Below are 15603 nucleotides of genomic sequence, written 5' to 3' on the forward strand. Positions count from 1 at the left end.
CTCCCCCCAAAAAATTTGAAAATAAAAGGTCTGAAATGGCACTTTCCTGGCATTTGGAAGTGTGAATCAATAGTATTTTTACTCCAAAAAAGGACCACTTTTATGAAGACTAGGGTCAGGGCACTGGACTGGTCAGATTATAAGGGTTGCACCTGAGTTGATAACATCTGCTATCCATATGCTGCTATCATGCTGGTAAAGCTATGGCTAAGATTAGTTTGTCTGAAAAATTGTTGTCAACATTTATTGCACAGGGGGGGGGGGGCAGCTGCCCCCCTGCCTCCCCTCTAAATACGGCCCTGTATATGTTATGCATTATGTACAACAGTCTACACCTAGATAAGTTCATAATCACAATACGGCGTGAGGACGATGTACAGTATATGTTATGCATTATGTGCAACGTGCTAGATAAGTTCATAATCGAAATACAGCGTGAGGACGATGTACAGTATATGTTATGCATTAAGTCCAACACCAACTCGTATATAATAATGTGATTATTTTATGCAAGTACCGGAAAACGTTCGTGCATTGAAAGCTACCCAATAATGCAGTCATTAGTCCGCCGGGATTAAGTTCAGCTTTGAAAGGCAAAACATAAATCTCACAAGCATTCCAAAGTACCTTTTTGGTATAATAGCGTTAATATTTCTTCAGAATTGTAAGCTGCATCGTGATGGGCAGAAACACGTCTATTCAGATTCTCGATATGGTCTCGGACAATAATATATTCGAACCAACCTCTCCCCCAGTGCTTCCTGGTACCAAGTATAAATCTATACTAATTGCTTGTATGGACGAAGGTTCCCCGAAATCTGCCGTAAAACGAACAAAGACACGCTGCGGGAATCGCAGTTTTTCAGTGTCCGCGGCACAGCTGTGGAACAAGTTGCCGACGGACTAGCTACGATTGAAAATCCGGACACATTTAAGAAGCGCTTGAAGTGTTGGCTATTCGAGAGACATTTTTTAATGACCATGAGTGGAGAATTAACTAATAGCGCTTTAACAGCATTGCGTACTGAGTAGCGCTTTATAAATAATTGATATTATCATTTTATTATAGTACGCTTTGAAATCATCATAATGCAAGGGCCTCATCGAATTGACGGAACGGAACGGAATATGATAAAATGACGACGAGAACATTCCAAAGAAGTTTTCCTGTTGAAGGGAGGAGATAATGAAACAGTTTCCGTGGAAAGGGCGCTGTAGATTTACATCCTGTAAATATGCACAAAGTGTTTGTACACACAATTCTTTGTTATATCATAAATGTATGCCAAATCGGAACTGCACTCTAAACATTCACTCTGTATTATGATTTAGTGTCGGTCCCACATTATTTCCCCCTCACTCGCTCGCTCGCTCGCTCCCTCCCTCGCTCGCTCCCTCCCTCGCTCCCTCGCTCCCTCGCTCCACTCACTCACTCACTCACTCACTCACTCACTCACTCACTCACTCACTCACTCACTCACTCACTCACTCACTCACTCACTCACTCACTCACTCACTCACTCACTCACTTCGACAACTTGTGCACTCGTTTTTTTGTGGCCCCGGTCACTCGATGATGTATAGAAAGTACTCCGTCCGAAGTGTGACACTTTCGATATCCTCCGTACTGTGTTTTCTTTTTCGTGACTACTCCTTGAAGACTGCGCCTAGAACCAGAACGAGGGCCACTGTCGCCGAGGAAACTATTGCTGCACCGCCTGTAATTAAAAGAAAATGAAATATCATAGTCGCTTCCGCGTCATGATTGCGAGGTTCTTTTTTGTCGTTTCGTTCCTCCATCTTTACTTCGAATTTGATAATGAATTAGTTCCAACTGGAAAATTATACCTGCGCTTGAAATAGAAAGAACTTTTCATATTGATATTTTCGCTTATCAAAATGACATTTGAATTGCTCACCTCCTGCCTTCACGTTCAGGGTCTTCTCTGTCGAATTCTTACTAAATCCATCACTATTTTCTGCCCGGCATTTGTAGATTGTTCCATTGTGTGTACCTTTTGACACTTTTGCGGAATATCTGTCCATCAGTGAGCCTGTTGATGATGTTATACCAGTTGTCAGCTTTTTGCCGCTTTCATACCTGAAAATTAATTATGCCCTTTACTGAAAGCGCATTTTATTAAGTCCATTCATGTATTGGCTTGCTCGATAGGCGGACCTTCGCGTTTCTAGCATATCATCATATTATTGGTAAGATGAAGGCTTTTGAATTGAAATGACTGAAACCTTACCTCAAATATTAAGTAAGCTAATTCTGTGCTTCGGACAACCAATCTTAGATAGATTTATCAGCCATGGCTAGCTCCCAGCCAGGAAAACCTTGAACCATTACTGCGGTAATCCGTTAATTAATAACTACTTTCGTTGTTACTTTTTGTATCACGGACGTCCGTTTGACATTTCTCTGGGGTCAATGAGAGTCAGCTTGTGTCTGCTCGTGTGTAATAGGTCATACAAGTTAAAAGGGAAAAGAAGTCCTGGATTTTAGTCAACAAGTTCGTTTAAAAATATTGTGAATGGAAGAAAATAATAATTGAGAATCGGGAATAAGCATCTTGACCCGCAATTTTTTTATCCACTCCGCCGACACGAACGGATTACCTCTTTGTTCAGAGTGGGAATAAGTAACAATCAAACGTACAATTCGAATTTAGTCACCACGATTTTTCCGACAATGGCGCAAGTTAAATTCAGCACATCGCCATCCACGAGGTTGTTGGTGAACGAAATAGTCGGCGGATTCGGGACCACTGAAATTCAACAGAGAAAGACGAGAGAGTTAGGGTCCTCGAAAGCGTGCATACCCATCCACCGTCTACTGCTCAAAGTTTCAATCATACAAAATCGTAGAGAAATAAATTGGCCAAAAATGTTTAAAAGTGATGTGTTCATGATCACCAGTGATCAGTAACCGTGACATGTGAAGAATAAAGAGTGACCACGTTACTTTTTTGTTAACCCGGTGTAGAAGTTTAAAATGTCCTAGGATAAAATGTCCGGGAACAAAGGATTCTATTATGCGCTGAGCTAGTGACGGTCATTGCCTCTATAGAACCATATGCCATAATCTGTCAGAATACAATAGGCCCGGACACTTTTTCTAGGGGGGACACTTTTTACTTTTACACCGGCTGTGTATAGGAGTGAAGTGATGCTGTTGAGCAGCTCGGCGAACAGATTCGGACTTGACACTCCTGACGAACCTCGACACCCGGACCAGAAATTGTGTTGACCAAGGTCTGGTTGTTTAAAACGTGTTTTGTCACCAACGCCGACGTTAACTAAACTCGGCTTAAGCCAATTAGACTTATAGCTTCAAGTAAAGTTATCGCCAGCGTTCGGAACAAAAGTTGATTATAACAGCTGGGCACTGGTTTGGTTGGTCCATTGGTGGCCGTTCCATTCCGTGGGTACGTCAACAGTCTCTCCTCGCGTTTAATTTACAAAGGTACGGGAGCCAGCTAACATTAAGTAGGTCAGTCGTTATAATTCACTGTTCTTCGATCAGCCATAATCCATTGTTGGTAGAATGATTCTAGCAGTTTTTTGCCTCCACATACATGTTTATACTGGATCCACTCGCCAATGAGATCCCAACCCCGACAATACCCAACTTCTACTACCGCCTCGATGGGTAGAGCCCAAACACCCGGACATAGTAGTAGGCCTTTCGCAGTCATAAAGGGGGTGGGATATCTTGTCTTAGTTTCTTCTGATATGAAAAGTTCAGCTGTAGAGTCATGACTATTCATGACGATTACGTTGTTAACCCTTGAATAGATATCCCAGCCCTTTTATGGCTGCGAAAGGCCTACTATTGTGTTCGGCTATTTAGACTCTACCCATCGAGGCGGTGGTACAAATCGAGTATTGTCGGGCTTCTGATCTTATTGGTGAGTGGATCCAGTAGATGTAGGATTGTAACGTTATATCCTCGACAATTAGAAATAAAGAGTTGCAATCAAAATTATTCAGTGATTATTCATGTTTTTGAGGAAATCTGAGGATACAGGCCTTGAATTATATGACACGCTCGCCCTCGCTCTTGAACTTACTTGTGACAGCCAGTGTAAATGTATTCGTCGAATCCTTTTTGCTACCAGTCGCATCAGCATTGTAATGATTACATTTGATTATCTTCTTATCCCAGGCGGAGGATGCTGTCACAGTGAGCTTGAAGAAGAAGCAAAAGTTTCGTGTTTAAAATGCATTGCCGAAGTTTATAAAAGCGTTACTTGATAGCTTTATTTTGTTATCAGTGACAACCGATAGGCGTTACTAAAATGCAAACGAAGTTTTTCATCGTGTCACTGACTTATATTAATTAGTGAAGGGGGATGGCTCCTATCTACCGCTTGCCCAGACTCCTACAGCCCAGGCGGTGGTGATGGGTCAGCAAACTTTTCAAGCTGCTTCTTCCGCAGATAAGAGTTCCCGTATAAAATCACCACTTACCACTGCTGGCGGTCCTGCCGCGATAGCTGCGCCGGTCATGCTATCCATTATCTCGGTGCCCGTAGAGTAGAACTTGAAACTGACTGGGTTCTGCTTAGCGGTGCCAGCCTTGGTACATGTAAAATTGACGCTGAATCCATTCTTCACGGTAACCATGCCATTGGATTCAGTGATATCACACGTAAGGGTCGGTGCGGATACAGCTGAAATTTAAATGCGGATGATTAGACTACTAAATGCTCGTGGCATTAGGACAATGTTTTGGAGGAGAACGAATTCAAATTCTAATTAAGCTAAGAGTCTTATCAATTGTTTTGATATTTTCTCAACTGCTACAATTTTCAAAATTTGTTTTCTTTCCTGACCATATCTTCAGTATAGCTGATTTTTCCCGCCCTGAACGGATAAAATATTTACTTGGAGGAATACCTTTCAGGCCATACCATTCATCGTTGTTTTATTGATTGTTCAATCCGCAGCCTTAATTGCCTGCACTATATCGGGAATAGGCAAATATTTGTCATGTTGTCCGTCTAGAAATGTATTGATGACATTTTGTACGATATGAATGAGTTATGGTCGCGCTTGAAAACAATGTTGTGCTATACTCTGGGAGATAAGCCACAGGTTTGGTTATTTGCCGACCAGACGGTGTTCCAGTCGTCGAATGAGCTTGGAAAACACTGGGGATCCTCTAGGTCACGGGGGGGGGGCAGGGGTCTCGGAGCGGATGACTTCGGCAGTTGGTCTGAATTGATGTTTTGTCTCCGTTTTGTCGGTAACATAATCTTTTGATTAAAAGTTATTGGCACATTCTAATAGGCCAGTGCATGCGCACATTTAGCGAGGTCATCCTTTGAATCATAGGTTTTTGACATGTCTGCTGTGAAATAGCAAGGGTTGACGTTTTCAGATAAAAGATCATTGGTTTAGCATCAGCGTTCCTTGCCTCGGAATTTTGCTAATTCTGGATAACTGATTTTAAGTTTTCTGAATATTTTCCAAAAGGTTTGATTTTTTTTCTTTACCTGACCGGTTTACAAGGTCCAGCCTTAAAGGCGTACGCCGTTCGTAATTACTGATGGTCCAGGAAAACAGAAATGCAGTTATATGCAATGCCGTAGTGCAGTTATTGTGCATACGAATTTGCTGCAACTCTTTATTTACACTACTGGATCCACTCACCAATAAAATCCCAAGCCCGACAATACCCGATTTGTACCACTACCTCGATGTGTAGAGTCTAAACAGCGAACATAATAGTAGGCCTTTCGCAGCCATAAAAGGGTTAACTACGTAATCGTCATGAATAGTCATGGCTCTACAGCGGAACTTTTCATATTACAATTGAAGACTAATTGGAAGAAATGAAGACAAGATATCCAACCCCTTTTATGGCTGCAAAAGGCCTACTATTTATGCCCGGTTGTTTTGGGCTCTACCCATCGAGGTGGAAGTAGAAATCGGGTATTGTCGGGCTTGGGATCTTATTGGTGAGTGGATCCAGTATAATTATACGATATCTATACATGTGAATATGAAGTTACAAATGATGCCTCCTCACTCAGACTTCAGATTCAAATGCTGCCTATAAAGTATATTTACTGCAGACTCTAAAAGGGGGCTATGACTTACCAGTAATTGTGAGGTCTTTGCCCACAGATGCAACCGAAAGGGCACCATTACTTGCTTTGCATGTGACGGTATTTCCGTTATTCCCGGTCACAGCTTCATAGGTGAACTCGGCACCATTTACACCGTTAGTTTGTCATTGAGCGTCTATGTAGAATTCCCATGATGTTGGGTTCGTGGTATCGCCGTTATTCTTTGTGCAGGTAAATACCATGCCACAGTTTATTTTAGGAGGGGTTCCTTTATGCTGTAACGTTGTTTTATGAACGTTTCAATCCGCAGCCTTACATGCACTGTATCGGGAATTTCTAAACGAATTTGTCACCGTCAAAGCTCAATGGTGTTGTCTTTCTCTAAATTTCTTTAATGATGGCTGTTTGTACGATATGAATGAGATTTGGCGTATATCAAACCATGCGTAGGCCTTTATGTAGCCGTCATTTATGAGACGTAATTTCATTATAATGTGGTGAGATATGTAGATACATGAATGAAATAAAAACATTTTTCTGATGCATCCCCAAACTTCAGATTCAAATTGCCGACCTATTAAGTATGTCTAATACAGCTGCAACTTACCAGTAATTCCGAGGGTTTTGCCATCAGATGGATCCGAAGGTGTACTACCATAGCTCGCTGTGCATGTGACGGACTTTGAGTTGTCACCCAACACAGCAACATAGTCGAACGTGGCACCAGCTACACCGGTAGTTTGTACTGCGGTGTCTATCTTGAATGCCCATGATGTTGGGTTGCTATCAGCGGGATTTTTCGCGCAGGTAAATGTCACAGTTATGCCAGCATCCACGGTAGCGGGATTGGGGTTGACGGTAAGAGTTGGCTTGCGAGGTGATACTGAAATTCAAAGAGGAAAGATCTTGAGAAAATGCGGTGATTGATAGGCAAAGGAATAGGAAACCAGCATAAGCTTAGGTCAGTTGATCTTGGTTGCCTTTTTCAGTACAATGGTTCTCGTGCTAAAGCAGTTTTCTGCCTGCAAGTTAGATGCTACATCATCACCAATAAAAATATAGAGTTAATGCAAAAACATTCTGTGATTATTGATGTATGAGGAAATGCTGAGGCCTTGAATTGCATGAGACACGCTCGCCCTCGCTCTTGTGACATGAGAGTTGTACATACTTGCCAGTGTAAATGTCTTAGTCGAATCCGTTTTGCTCGTTGCAGTGTTGTAGTGCTCACATTTGATTACCTTCCCGTCCCAGGTGGAAGATGCTGTCACAGTGAGCTTGAAGAAGAAGCGAAGGGTTGGTGTGTAAAATGCACTTGAATGACCACATATAGATTGGCTGATTCTAGATTCTATTCTTTTTACATGTATTTTCAAACACAGAGCAGGAGATCTTCTAAAAACATACTTTATATAACCCGTCGCTCTCTCTCCCCGATGGATGCCCTGTGGTCTGGTTTATATATACACGTACTTCGGCAAATATGGGCCAACTCACCAGGTTGACAATAGTTACCCTGGCGAGCTATAAGAGACCCAGTACATATTGCAAGAGTCGCCAAGTCGAAAGTGGATGAACTACTCCTTGACGGAAGCCCAATATGTGCCATCGGATGAGCCTGGATCCTACGAGCAATATTCACCATTTTCGTTATGCAACAGAATAAAATTTCAGTTTATCTTTTGCTTTCTAGGTATGATTCCTGCACCCCTTCTAGGGAAGTATATGAGCCTTTTACCCAAGTTCAAAATCGTAACACTAATGGCAAATGATGTGGAGAAGGGGTAACCTCCTATCTTGTTACCGGTTGCCCAGAATCCTACGGTCCTGGCGATGGTGGCGGGTCGGGCAAACCTTTTCAAGCAACTTCTTCGGCAGATAAGAGTTCCCATATAAAATCGCCACTTACCACTGCTGGCGGTCCTGCCGCGATAGCTGCGCCGGCTGTGCTACTCGTTATTTCGGTCGTCGTTCCCCCGGACGTAGAGTAGAACTTGAAACTGACTGGGTTCTGCTTAGCGGTGCCAGCCTTGGTACATGTAAATTTGACGGGGGAGCCATTTATCACCCTAACCTTCGTATTGGTCTCGACGATATCACTGGTAAGGGTTGGTGCGGGAACAGCTGGAATTTAAATTAATTCCTGATAAAAGGTCATGACTGCGCCATTGAAAGATTCGGATCGGTAACCCAACAGGTTCATCGAGCACCTATTTTAGGAGGGGTTCCTTTGTGCTGCAACGTTGTTTTATGAACGTTTCAATCCGCAGCCTTTCATGCGCTGTATCGGGAATTTCTAAACGAATTTGTCACCGTCAAAGCTCAATGGTGTTGTCTTTCTCTAAATTTCTTTAATGATGGCTGTTTGTACGATATGAATGAGATTTGGCGTATATCAAACCATGCGTAGGCCTTTATGCAGCCGTCATTTATGAGACGTAATTTCATTATAATGTGGTGAGATATGTAGATACATGAATAAAATAAAAACTTTTTTCTGATGCATCCCCAAACTTCAGATTCAAATTGCCGACCTAAGTATGTCTAATGCAGCTGCAACTTACCAGTAATTCCGAGGGTTTTGCCATCAGATGGATCCGAAGGTGTACTACCATAGCTCGCTGTGCATGTGACGGACTTTGAGTTGTCACCCACCACAGTAACATAGTCGAACGTGGCACCAGCTACACCGGTAGTTTGTACTGCGGTGCCTATCTTGAATGCCCATGATGTTGGGTTGCTATCAGCGGGATTTTTCGCGCAGGTAAATTTCACAGTTATGCCAGCATCCACGGTAGCGGGATTGGGGTTGACAGTAAGAGTTGGCTTGCGAGGTGATACTTAAATTCAAAGAGGAAAGATCTTGAGAAAATGCGGTGATTGATAGGCAAAGGAATAGGAAACCAGCATAAGCTTAGGTCAGTTGATCTTGGTTGCCTTTTTCAGTACAATGGTTCTCGTGCTAAAGCAGTTTTCTGCCTGCAAGTTAGATGCTACATCATCACCAATAAAAATATAGAGTTAATGCAAAAACATTCTGTGATTATTGATGTATGAGGAAATGCTGAGGCCTTGAATTGCATGAGACACGCTCGCCCTCGCTCTTGTGACATGAGAGTTGTACATACTTGCCAGTGTAAATGTCTTAGTCGAATCCGTTTTGCTCGTTGCAGTGTTGTAGTGCTCACATTTGATTACCTTCCCGTCCCAGGTGGAAGATGCTGTCACAGTGAGCTTGAAGAAGAAGCGAAGGGTTGGTGTGTAAAATGCACTTGAATGACCACATATAGATTGGCTGATTCTAGATTCTATTCTTTTTACATGTATTTTCAAACACAGAGCAGGAGATCTTCTAAAAACATACTTTATATAACCCGTCGCTCTCTCTCCCCGATGGATGCCCTGTGGTCTGGTTTATATATACTTCGGCAAATATGGGCCAACTCACCAGGTTGACAATAGTTACCCTGGCGAGCTATAAGAGACCCAGTACATATTGCAAGAGTCGCCAAGTCGAAAGTGGATGAACTACTCCTTGACGGAAGCCCAATATGTGCCATCGGATGAGCCTGGATCCTACGAGCAATATTCACCATTTTCGTTATGCAACAGAATAAAATTTCAGTTTATCTTTTGCTTTCTAGGTATGATTCCTGCACCCCTTCTAGGGAAGTATATGAGCCTTTTACCCAAGGTCAAAATCGTAACACTAATGGCAAATGATGTGGAGAAGGGGTAACCTCCTATCTTGTTACCGGTTGCCCAGAATCCTAAGGTCCTGGCGATGGTGGCGGGTCGGGCAAACCTTTTCAAGCAACTCCTTCGGCAGATAAGAGTTCCCATATAAAATCGCCACTTACCACTGCTGGCGGTCCTGCCGCGATAGCTGCGCCGGCTGTGCTACTCGTTATTTCGGTAGTCGTTCCCCCGGACGTAGAGTAGAACTTGAAACTGACTGGGTTCTGCTTAGCGGTGCCAGCCTTGGTACATGTAAATTTAACGGGGGAGCCATTTATCACCCTAACCTTCGTATTGGTCTCGGCGATATCACTGGTAAGGGTTGGTGCGGGAACAGCTGGAATTTAAATTAATTCCTGATAAAAGGTCATGACTGCACCATTGAAAGATTCGGATCGGTAACTCAACAGGTTCATCGAGCACCTATTTTAGGAGGGGTTCCTTTATGCTGCAACGTTGTTTTATGAACGTTTCAATCCGCAGCCTTTCATGCGCTGTATCGGGAATTTCTAAACGAATTTGTCACATTCAAAGCTCAATGGTGTTGTCTTTCTCGAAACTTCTTTAATGATGGCCGTTTGCCTGATATAAATGAGATATCAAACCATGCGTAGACCTTCATGTAGCCGTCATTTATGAGACGTAATTTCATTATAATGTGGTGAGATATGTAGATACATGAATATGATAAAAACGTTTTTCTGATGCATCCCCAAACTTCAGATTCAAATTGCCGACCTAAGTATGTCTAATGCAGCTGCAACTTACCAGTAATTCCGAGGGTTTTGCCATCAGATGGATCCGAAGCTGTATTACCACTATCGCTCGATGTGCATGTGACGGACTTTGAGTTGTCACCCACCACAGCAACATAGGTGAAAATTGCACCAGCTACACCGGTAGTTTGTGGTGTGCTGCCTATCTTGAATGCCCATGATGTTGGGTCCGCGGAATCAGCGGAATTTTTCGCGCAGGTAAATGTCACAGTTATGCCAGCATCCACGGTAGCGGGATCGGGGCTGACAGTAAGAGTTGGCTTGCCAGGTTTTACTCCTGAAATTCAAAAAGGCAAAATATGGAGAAACTGTCGTGATTGGACCTTACACTTCCGAGACTTCACAGATATCCTCCTTCCTCCACTGAAACAAACTCCATATCATAGGTTTGCGGAAAAGTTGCTAAATTGAACCAATCACAGTAATATTTAGCGAGAAATCGCCTCTCCGATGGAAATCCCTTATGAGAGAGGTCCTAAGAAATAAAAACCCCAAGTGTTATACTCCCGTCCCAAAAAAACACAAATTGAGGAAAAGCTAGTTGTCTGGGTATAAAATATCTGTTAGTTCTGAGGTCTCCCCCCTCAATGCCCCCTGTTAGCGCAAAGATAACGTAACGTCATTGTAGTATCGGGGTCAATGACGATATTCTTTCGCCTCGCGCAGCGCGTTATGGCATAACTTCGTTGGTCCTTTATAAAGGTGAAAAAGAAACTGACATTTTGCCGATGTCATAGACTGAGGTGTTTCCTCTTGGGCTTAAACTATGACCATCGAGATTTATGGTCCGGTTTCGTTCTTCCAGTCCAATACGTTTACAAGTGCAGCGCATATGATAATAATGGTAGTGAGGCCTCTTATATAGCGCTTTTCACTGTATTATATACTGTCTCAAAGCGTTTTATTTTCGCAAAGATTATCACCAAGTCTATCGAGAAACCTTTATGAAGAAACAAGGGTAGCCACAATCTAGCGCACAAAGGACATTTACGACATGTAAGAGTTACACTGGCCGGTCGGATATCGAACCCGGGACCTCCCGATCACAAGGCCGACACTCAACCGTTGTACCGTTGTGCAACGCTGATGCTTATTATGAAACCAGGAGCTTTTTTTGGCGTTGTTCGATATGGGCATGGCAGCACATGCATGGTTTTATAATGAAAAAAAACATCTTGGGAGGAAACAGAAAATACCAGATTGAGATTTTTACGAATAAATCACAAGATGTCAATATCTTTCTTTGCAAATCACGGATTTTAAGAACTTACCTGATACAATTTGCGAAAGAGCAACGACAAAAAGTGCAACTCTAGTATCCATTTTAGGAAATTGATGATAAACTATGAAATAGATCCTCTTCGTTCAACGATTTGCGTTCGACAGATTCGAGCGCACAAGATCGTCCAGAGCGGCCGAGCCCAGATGGATTTTCAACTCAAACTATCGCAATACCATGGCAACGAAAGATGTCATGGCAACGCATCCCACGTGACCCACCAGCCGACTTTATCGATGCTATGAATTATTGAAGTTCAATGCAGAAATCGTTTTATCTGCGAACCAGGTGACTGCGTAGAACAATATGACAGAAGGCTCCGTGCGCAGCCAAGGGATTTCTTCTTTTACTTTTCATTCTTTACTTTCATCTTTTATTTTCCTTTTTTATTCTCAAGCGATATACCGGTAGAACATGGTGAAAACGGCACTCGTTGCCTTGGGAAGGGGTTGGTTGGTACTGCTGGGTGTCTCAGCACATTGGAGGTTCTCCAAACTGTACAACATTGTCAGATTACTCCACAGGTTCCACTTGCTCCGACTGGCTGCCTAATAGGCGGACATCATTTTGGTTTCCAAAGCCGCCACTCGGGTTCGGTTTCGAGAACCGAAATGAACATGGGTCATTTGAAAATATAGCCAGGTAATACAATCCTCTGTGTTTTCAATTTTTTAAATCTAAAAATGGGGATTTTTCCCATATTCCTGCATGCGGGTAGGTCCTTATGCTTCGCCTGAACCTCTCTCTCTCACGGCCCTGACAGGACTCCTGGGGCATGAATGGTGTTGGGTGTCGGCCCAGTACCGATAGCTGACCGAGAATATATAACTAAGCAACCAACAGCCTTGGCTGCCTCGGAAGTCGAAGGAAAACAAAATTATAAACCGCACCATTGAGATGGCAGTGCATGAGTGGTCCCGATTCCCTGCGCAGCTTCAGCGAATCTTTACCAATCAGTCCATGAGTCATAGCATTCCAACGTGACAAAATGTTGCTACTTTGGTAACGACAGCTAATCATTAGAATATAAATTATACTCATTCTTTCTCTTTTAACAAGCCAACACGCCGCTCGTTTTTTTTGTGTAACATGATGGTTTTAGCCATCAAAAGTGCGCGGGGCCTTCGCCGTCGACATCTGTCACTGACTGGCAGCTTCCAACAAGTCTTCACCATGCAGGACCAGCTGCCGACCATCTCGTTTCACTGCATTAAGCCAAATGACGCGCGTCCTACCCAAGCTCCTCTTGCCACGCCACGGCAAACTTGTTCCGGGCACACGTTCATCAGCTACTTGGAGTGTTCTTGTTCCATGCGGACAATAATCCGTACCAGCGGAGACGTCTCATCGGGATGCTGCCAGGTTGGCTAGTTCTTCTTGTAATGTCAGTGGTCCTAACATGGAACCATCCGACCCCGAGAATGCGGCCAAGGCAGCAGCTGTCAGTAATCAGTTTGCTTCTGGTTGGTATGTAACTGGTTTTTATAGTTTTTTTAACGGGGATGTCGCAAGACAACTTCCTAATACTATATACTACTTTTCACTACATCCAAAAAATACTGATTGGTGAAAAACACTAATCTAACTTATCATGAAAAAAAACCATGGCGCTGCTATTTACTAATGCATCACCATATTGTTATCAATGCTATCAACTGTTCACGATGGCAAATGAGTGAAAATAAAGTTCGCCACTTAGTAATGAATCGCTTCATATTTTTTTCAATAACTGCTGCAGCAGTGTTTATTTTGTGCCAGCGGTACGCTTGGAAACGCTCAGACCGGCGCTGGCTCGCCCACCCCACAATAATGTAAGCGAAGCGGATCGATGGGGCTAGGAAACGTTCGACACGCACGGGCTGCCGCGTCATTTTTCTTGTTTTATTATAATTCATATCAACGCCAGTAATATGAAATGCCTATCTTCTAGAATATTTGGATACAATGATACTTAACCCACGGACTTAAAAAGTAGGTCTCGCATTCGACTACAATCTCAACACAACTACAAATCCAATTGTGAGCCACCTACATGTCATCCTGGCACCAGTTGTTTTTGATATACTCCATCTCTCCATATTTCAAAAGGGTTAAAAAAAAGTCTGTACATGTATCGTGCAATGCAGTGACATTGCTCAGCTTCCAGACAACGTGCGAGTAAATGGGCGGAGGCCACGGATATGGCTGGCGCGAGTGGACAAAATTCAGATAGGAATTGTGGTGCACCATAATCAACCAATCAAAACATCGGATCTCGTGAATTATGCAACGGCAGAATTCAGAATTATGCCACGGCATTAATAGGAATTGTGGTGTGGCATAATTAGACCAATCAGAAGGTGGCAATCGTTTATTTATGGTGCGGCATAATTCACGAGATCCGATTTTTTGATTGGTCGATTTATGGTGCACCACAATTCCGATTTATGCCGTGGCATGATTCTGAATTCTGTCCACTCGCGCCAGCCACACACGGACGCAATACCGCTAGAATAGCAGCCAGTGTTGGCAGTCATAAAAAGATGCTATTACGCGATGCAACCGGGACATTTTTGATTCCGATATATACTGTTTGGTGTCTAGATATGTATTCGACAGGTCTGGAGTGGCATGCACGTCTACATGCTAATTAGTTAATGTTCATGATCTTTTTTATTAATTGAAAAGCAACAACAATGGCTTATTGAATTAGGTGACGATGGAAATCGATATACTAATCTCATAGCGATTATTAGGAAAAGTATACAAGAGATAATGGCGTAAACAATGGATAATGGCGGTCGATAGCGCCGAGCTCCAGGATGCGCGACTAGAAGACATGGCACAGGCTTAAAACTGCTCAATAGTGATAGGACACGGTTGTGTTTAAGGGGTACGTCTCAAAATGTGTTTAGATTATTGGGAAAGATTGGCGTTTTTTCCGAGCTTTTACAGATCAAACATAACCCACAAAATAATTGCCAAAGATTAAAAGGCAATATATGAGATACTTCTGATCTCGAACAGAATGATTACATGACTGATGTGTTACATGTGTATAGTATGAATTGAAGCGTAACAAAAACGCGTCCACAACACGCTAACCGCATCCGTCACTGCCTGGACGAAAGCGCGTGCATTGCGTTTTTAGTCGGACGATTGGTCCTCTCAAGTCGGCGGAGTACGCGGACTACTCGCCTACCAAAGCAAAAGTGTGGGTCGGCGAGCGAGTATAAACTGGCCTTTAGACTTGAACTAACTTGTGGTGCCCAACAGCAAATGTTATGCTAACAATTGTTGATTTTGTCCCCCTCCTTCCTCTTCAGCGTACGCTCTGCAGTTGGAGGTGTTTTTTGTAGTGGGTATTCCTCCTCCAAGAGGCTGGATTATCGATTTTACGTGCCAATACGGTATAACAGTATGAGGCACCATTTGAATTTATTGACCGAGTGACTCCGTCGTTGGCGAGAGGTGGGTCAACAAGAGCTACTCATGTTTCTCACTTGATGGGGCCTTTTGCCTGCTGTGGCATAGACACCAGATACGAGCAACCTCGGTTGATCTATTATTCAGAGGGCAGTGAATGGTCAGGAATTTTAGTTTCTTGAAAGCCACAGTGGTTCATCCAGAAATACAATCCTCGGTTCTCTCTGGGTCCCATTGCATAGCAGCCAGGAGTGTTAACTTCTAGGCTGTGATGCTCACTGGCCTGGAGTCAGATGCATAACATTGGTTAAGCACTGATCTGTCA

The 15603-nt window shown here is 43.1% G+C and overlaps 1 protein-coding gene across 1 annotated transcript; it reads right to left on the reverse strand.

Annotated features, from left to right (window-relative positions):
- Positions 1 to 1413: 1413 nt before the first annotated feature.
- LOC135502372 (mucin-3B-like) lies at positions 1414 to 12000 on the reverse strand. The gene is made up of 13 exons (XM_064795159.1): positions 11866 to 12000; positions 10587 to 10871; positions 9941 to 10155; positions 9209 to 9314; positions 8645 to 8920; positions 7990 to 8204; positions 7252 to 7357; positions 6688 to 6963; positions 4477 to 4679; positions 4077 to 4194; positions 2663 to 2771; positions 1920 to 2101; positions 1414 to 1718 (listed from the first exon to the last, which is right to left on the reverse strand). The coding sequence occupies exons 1-13, from the start codon at positions 11915 to 11917 to the stop codon at positions 1648 to 1650; spliced, it is 2214 nt and encodes a 737-aa protein (XP_064651229.1). The 5' UTR covers positions 11918 to 12000; the 3' UTR covers positions 1414 to 1647.
- Positions 12001 to 15603: the final 3603 nt, after the last annotated feature.

Source organism: Lineus longissimus, chromosome 18 (genome assembly GCF_910592395.1).
Source record: "Lineus longissimus chromosome 18, tnLinLong1.2, whole genome shotgun sequence".
NCBI classification, from domain to species: domain Eukaryota; kingdom Metazoa; phylum Nemertea; class Pilidiophora; order Heteronemertea; family Lineidae; genus Lineus; species Lineus longissimus.

Excerpts from the sequence above, each read along its gene's own strand:
- LOC135502372 (XM_064795159.1), bottom strand. The coding sequence starts at position 11,917 with ATGGATACTAGAGTTGCACTTTTTGTCGTTGCTCTTTCGCAAATTGTA. Across the intron at positions 8,205-8,644 it reads CAAAACCCTCGGAATTACTG|CTGTTCCCGCACCAACCCTT; the intron begins GTAAGTTGCAGC and ends TTTAAATTCCAG. Across the intron at positions 2,102-2,662 it reads GTGGTGACTAAATTCGAATT|GTATGAAAGCGGCAAAAAGC; the intron begins GTACGTTTGATT and ends ATTAATTTTCAG.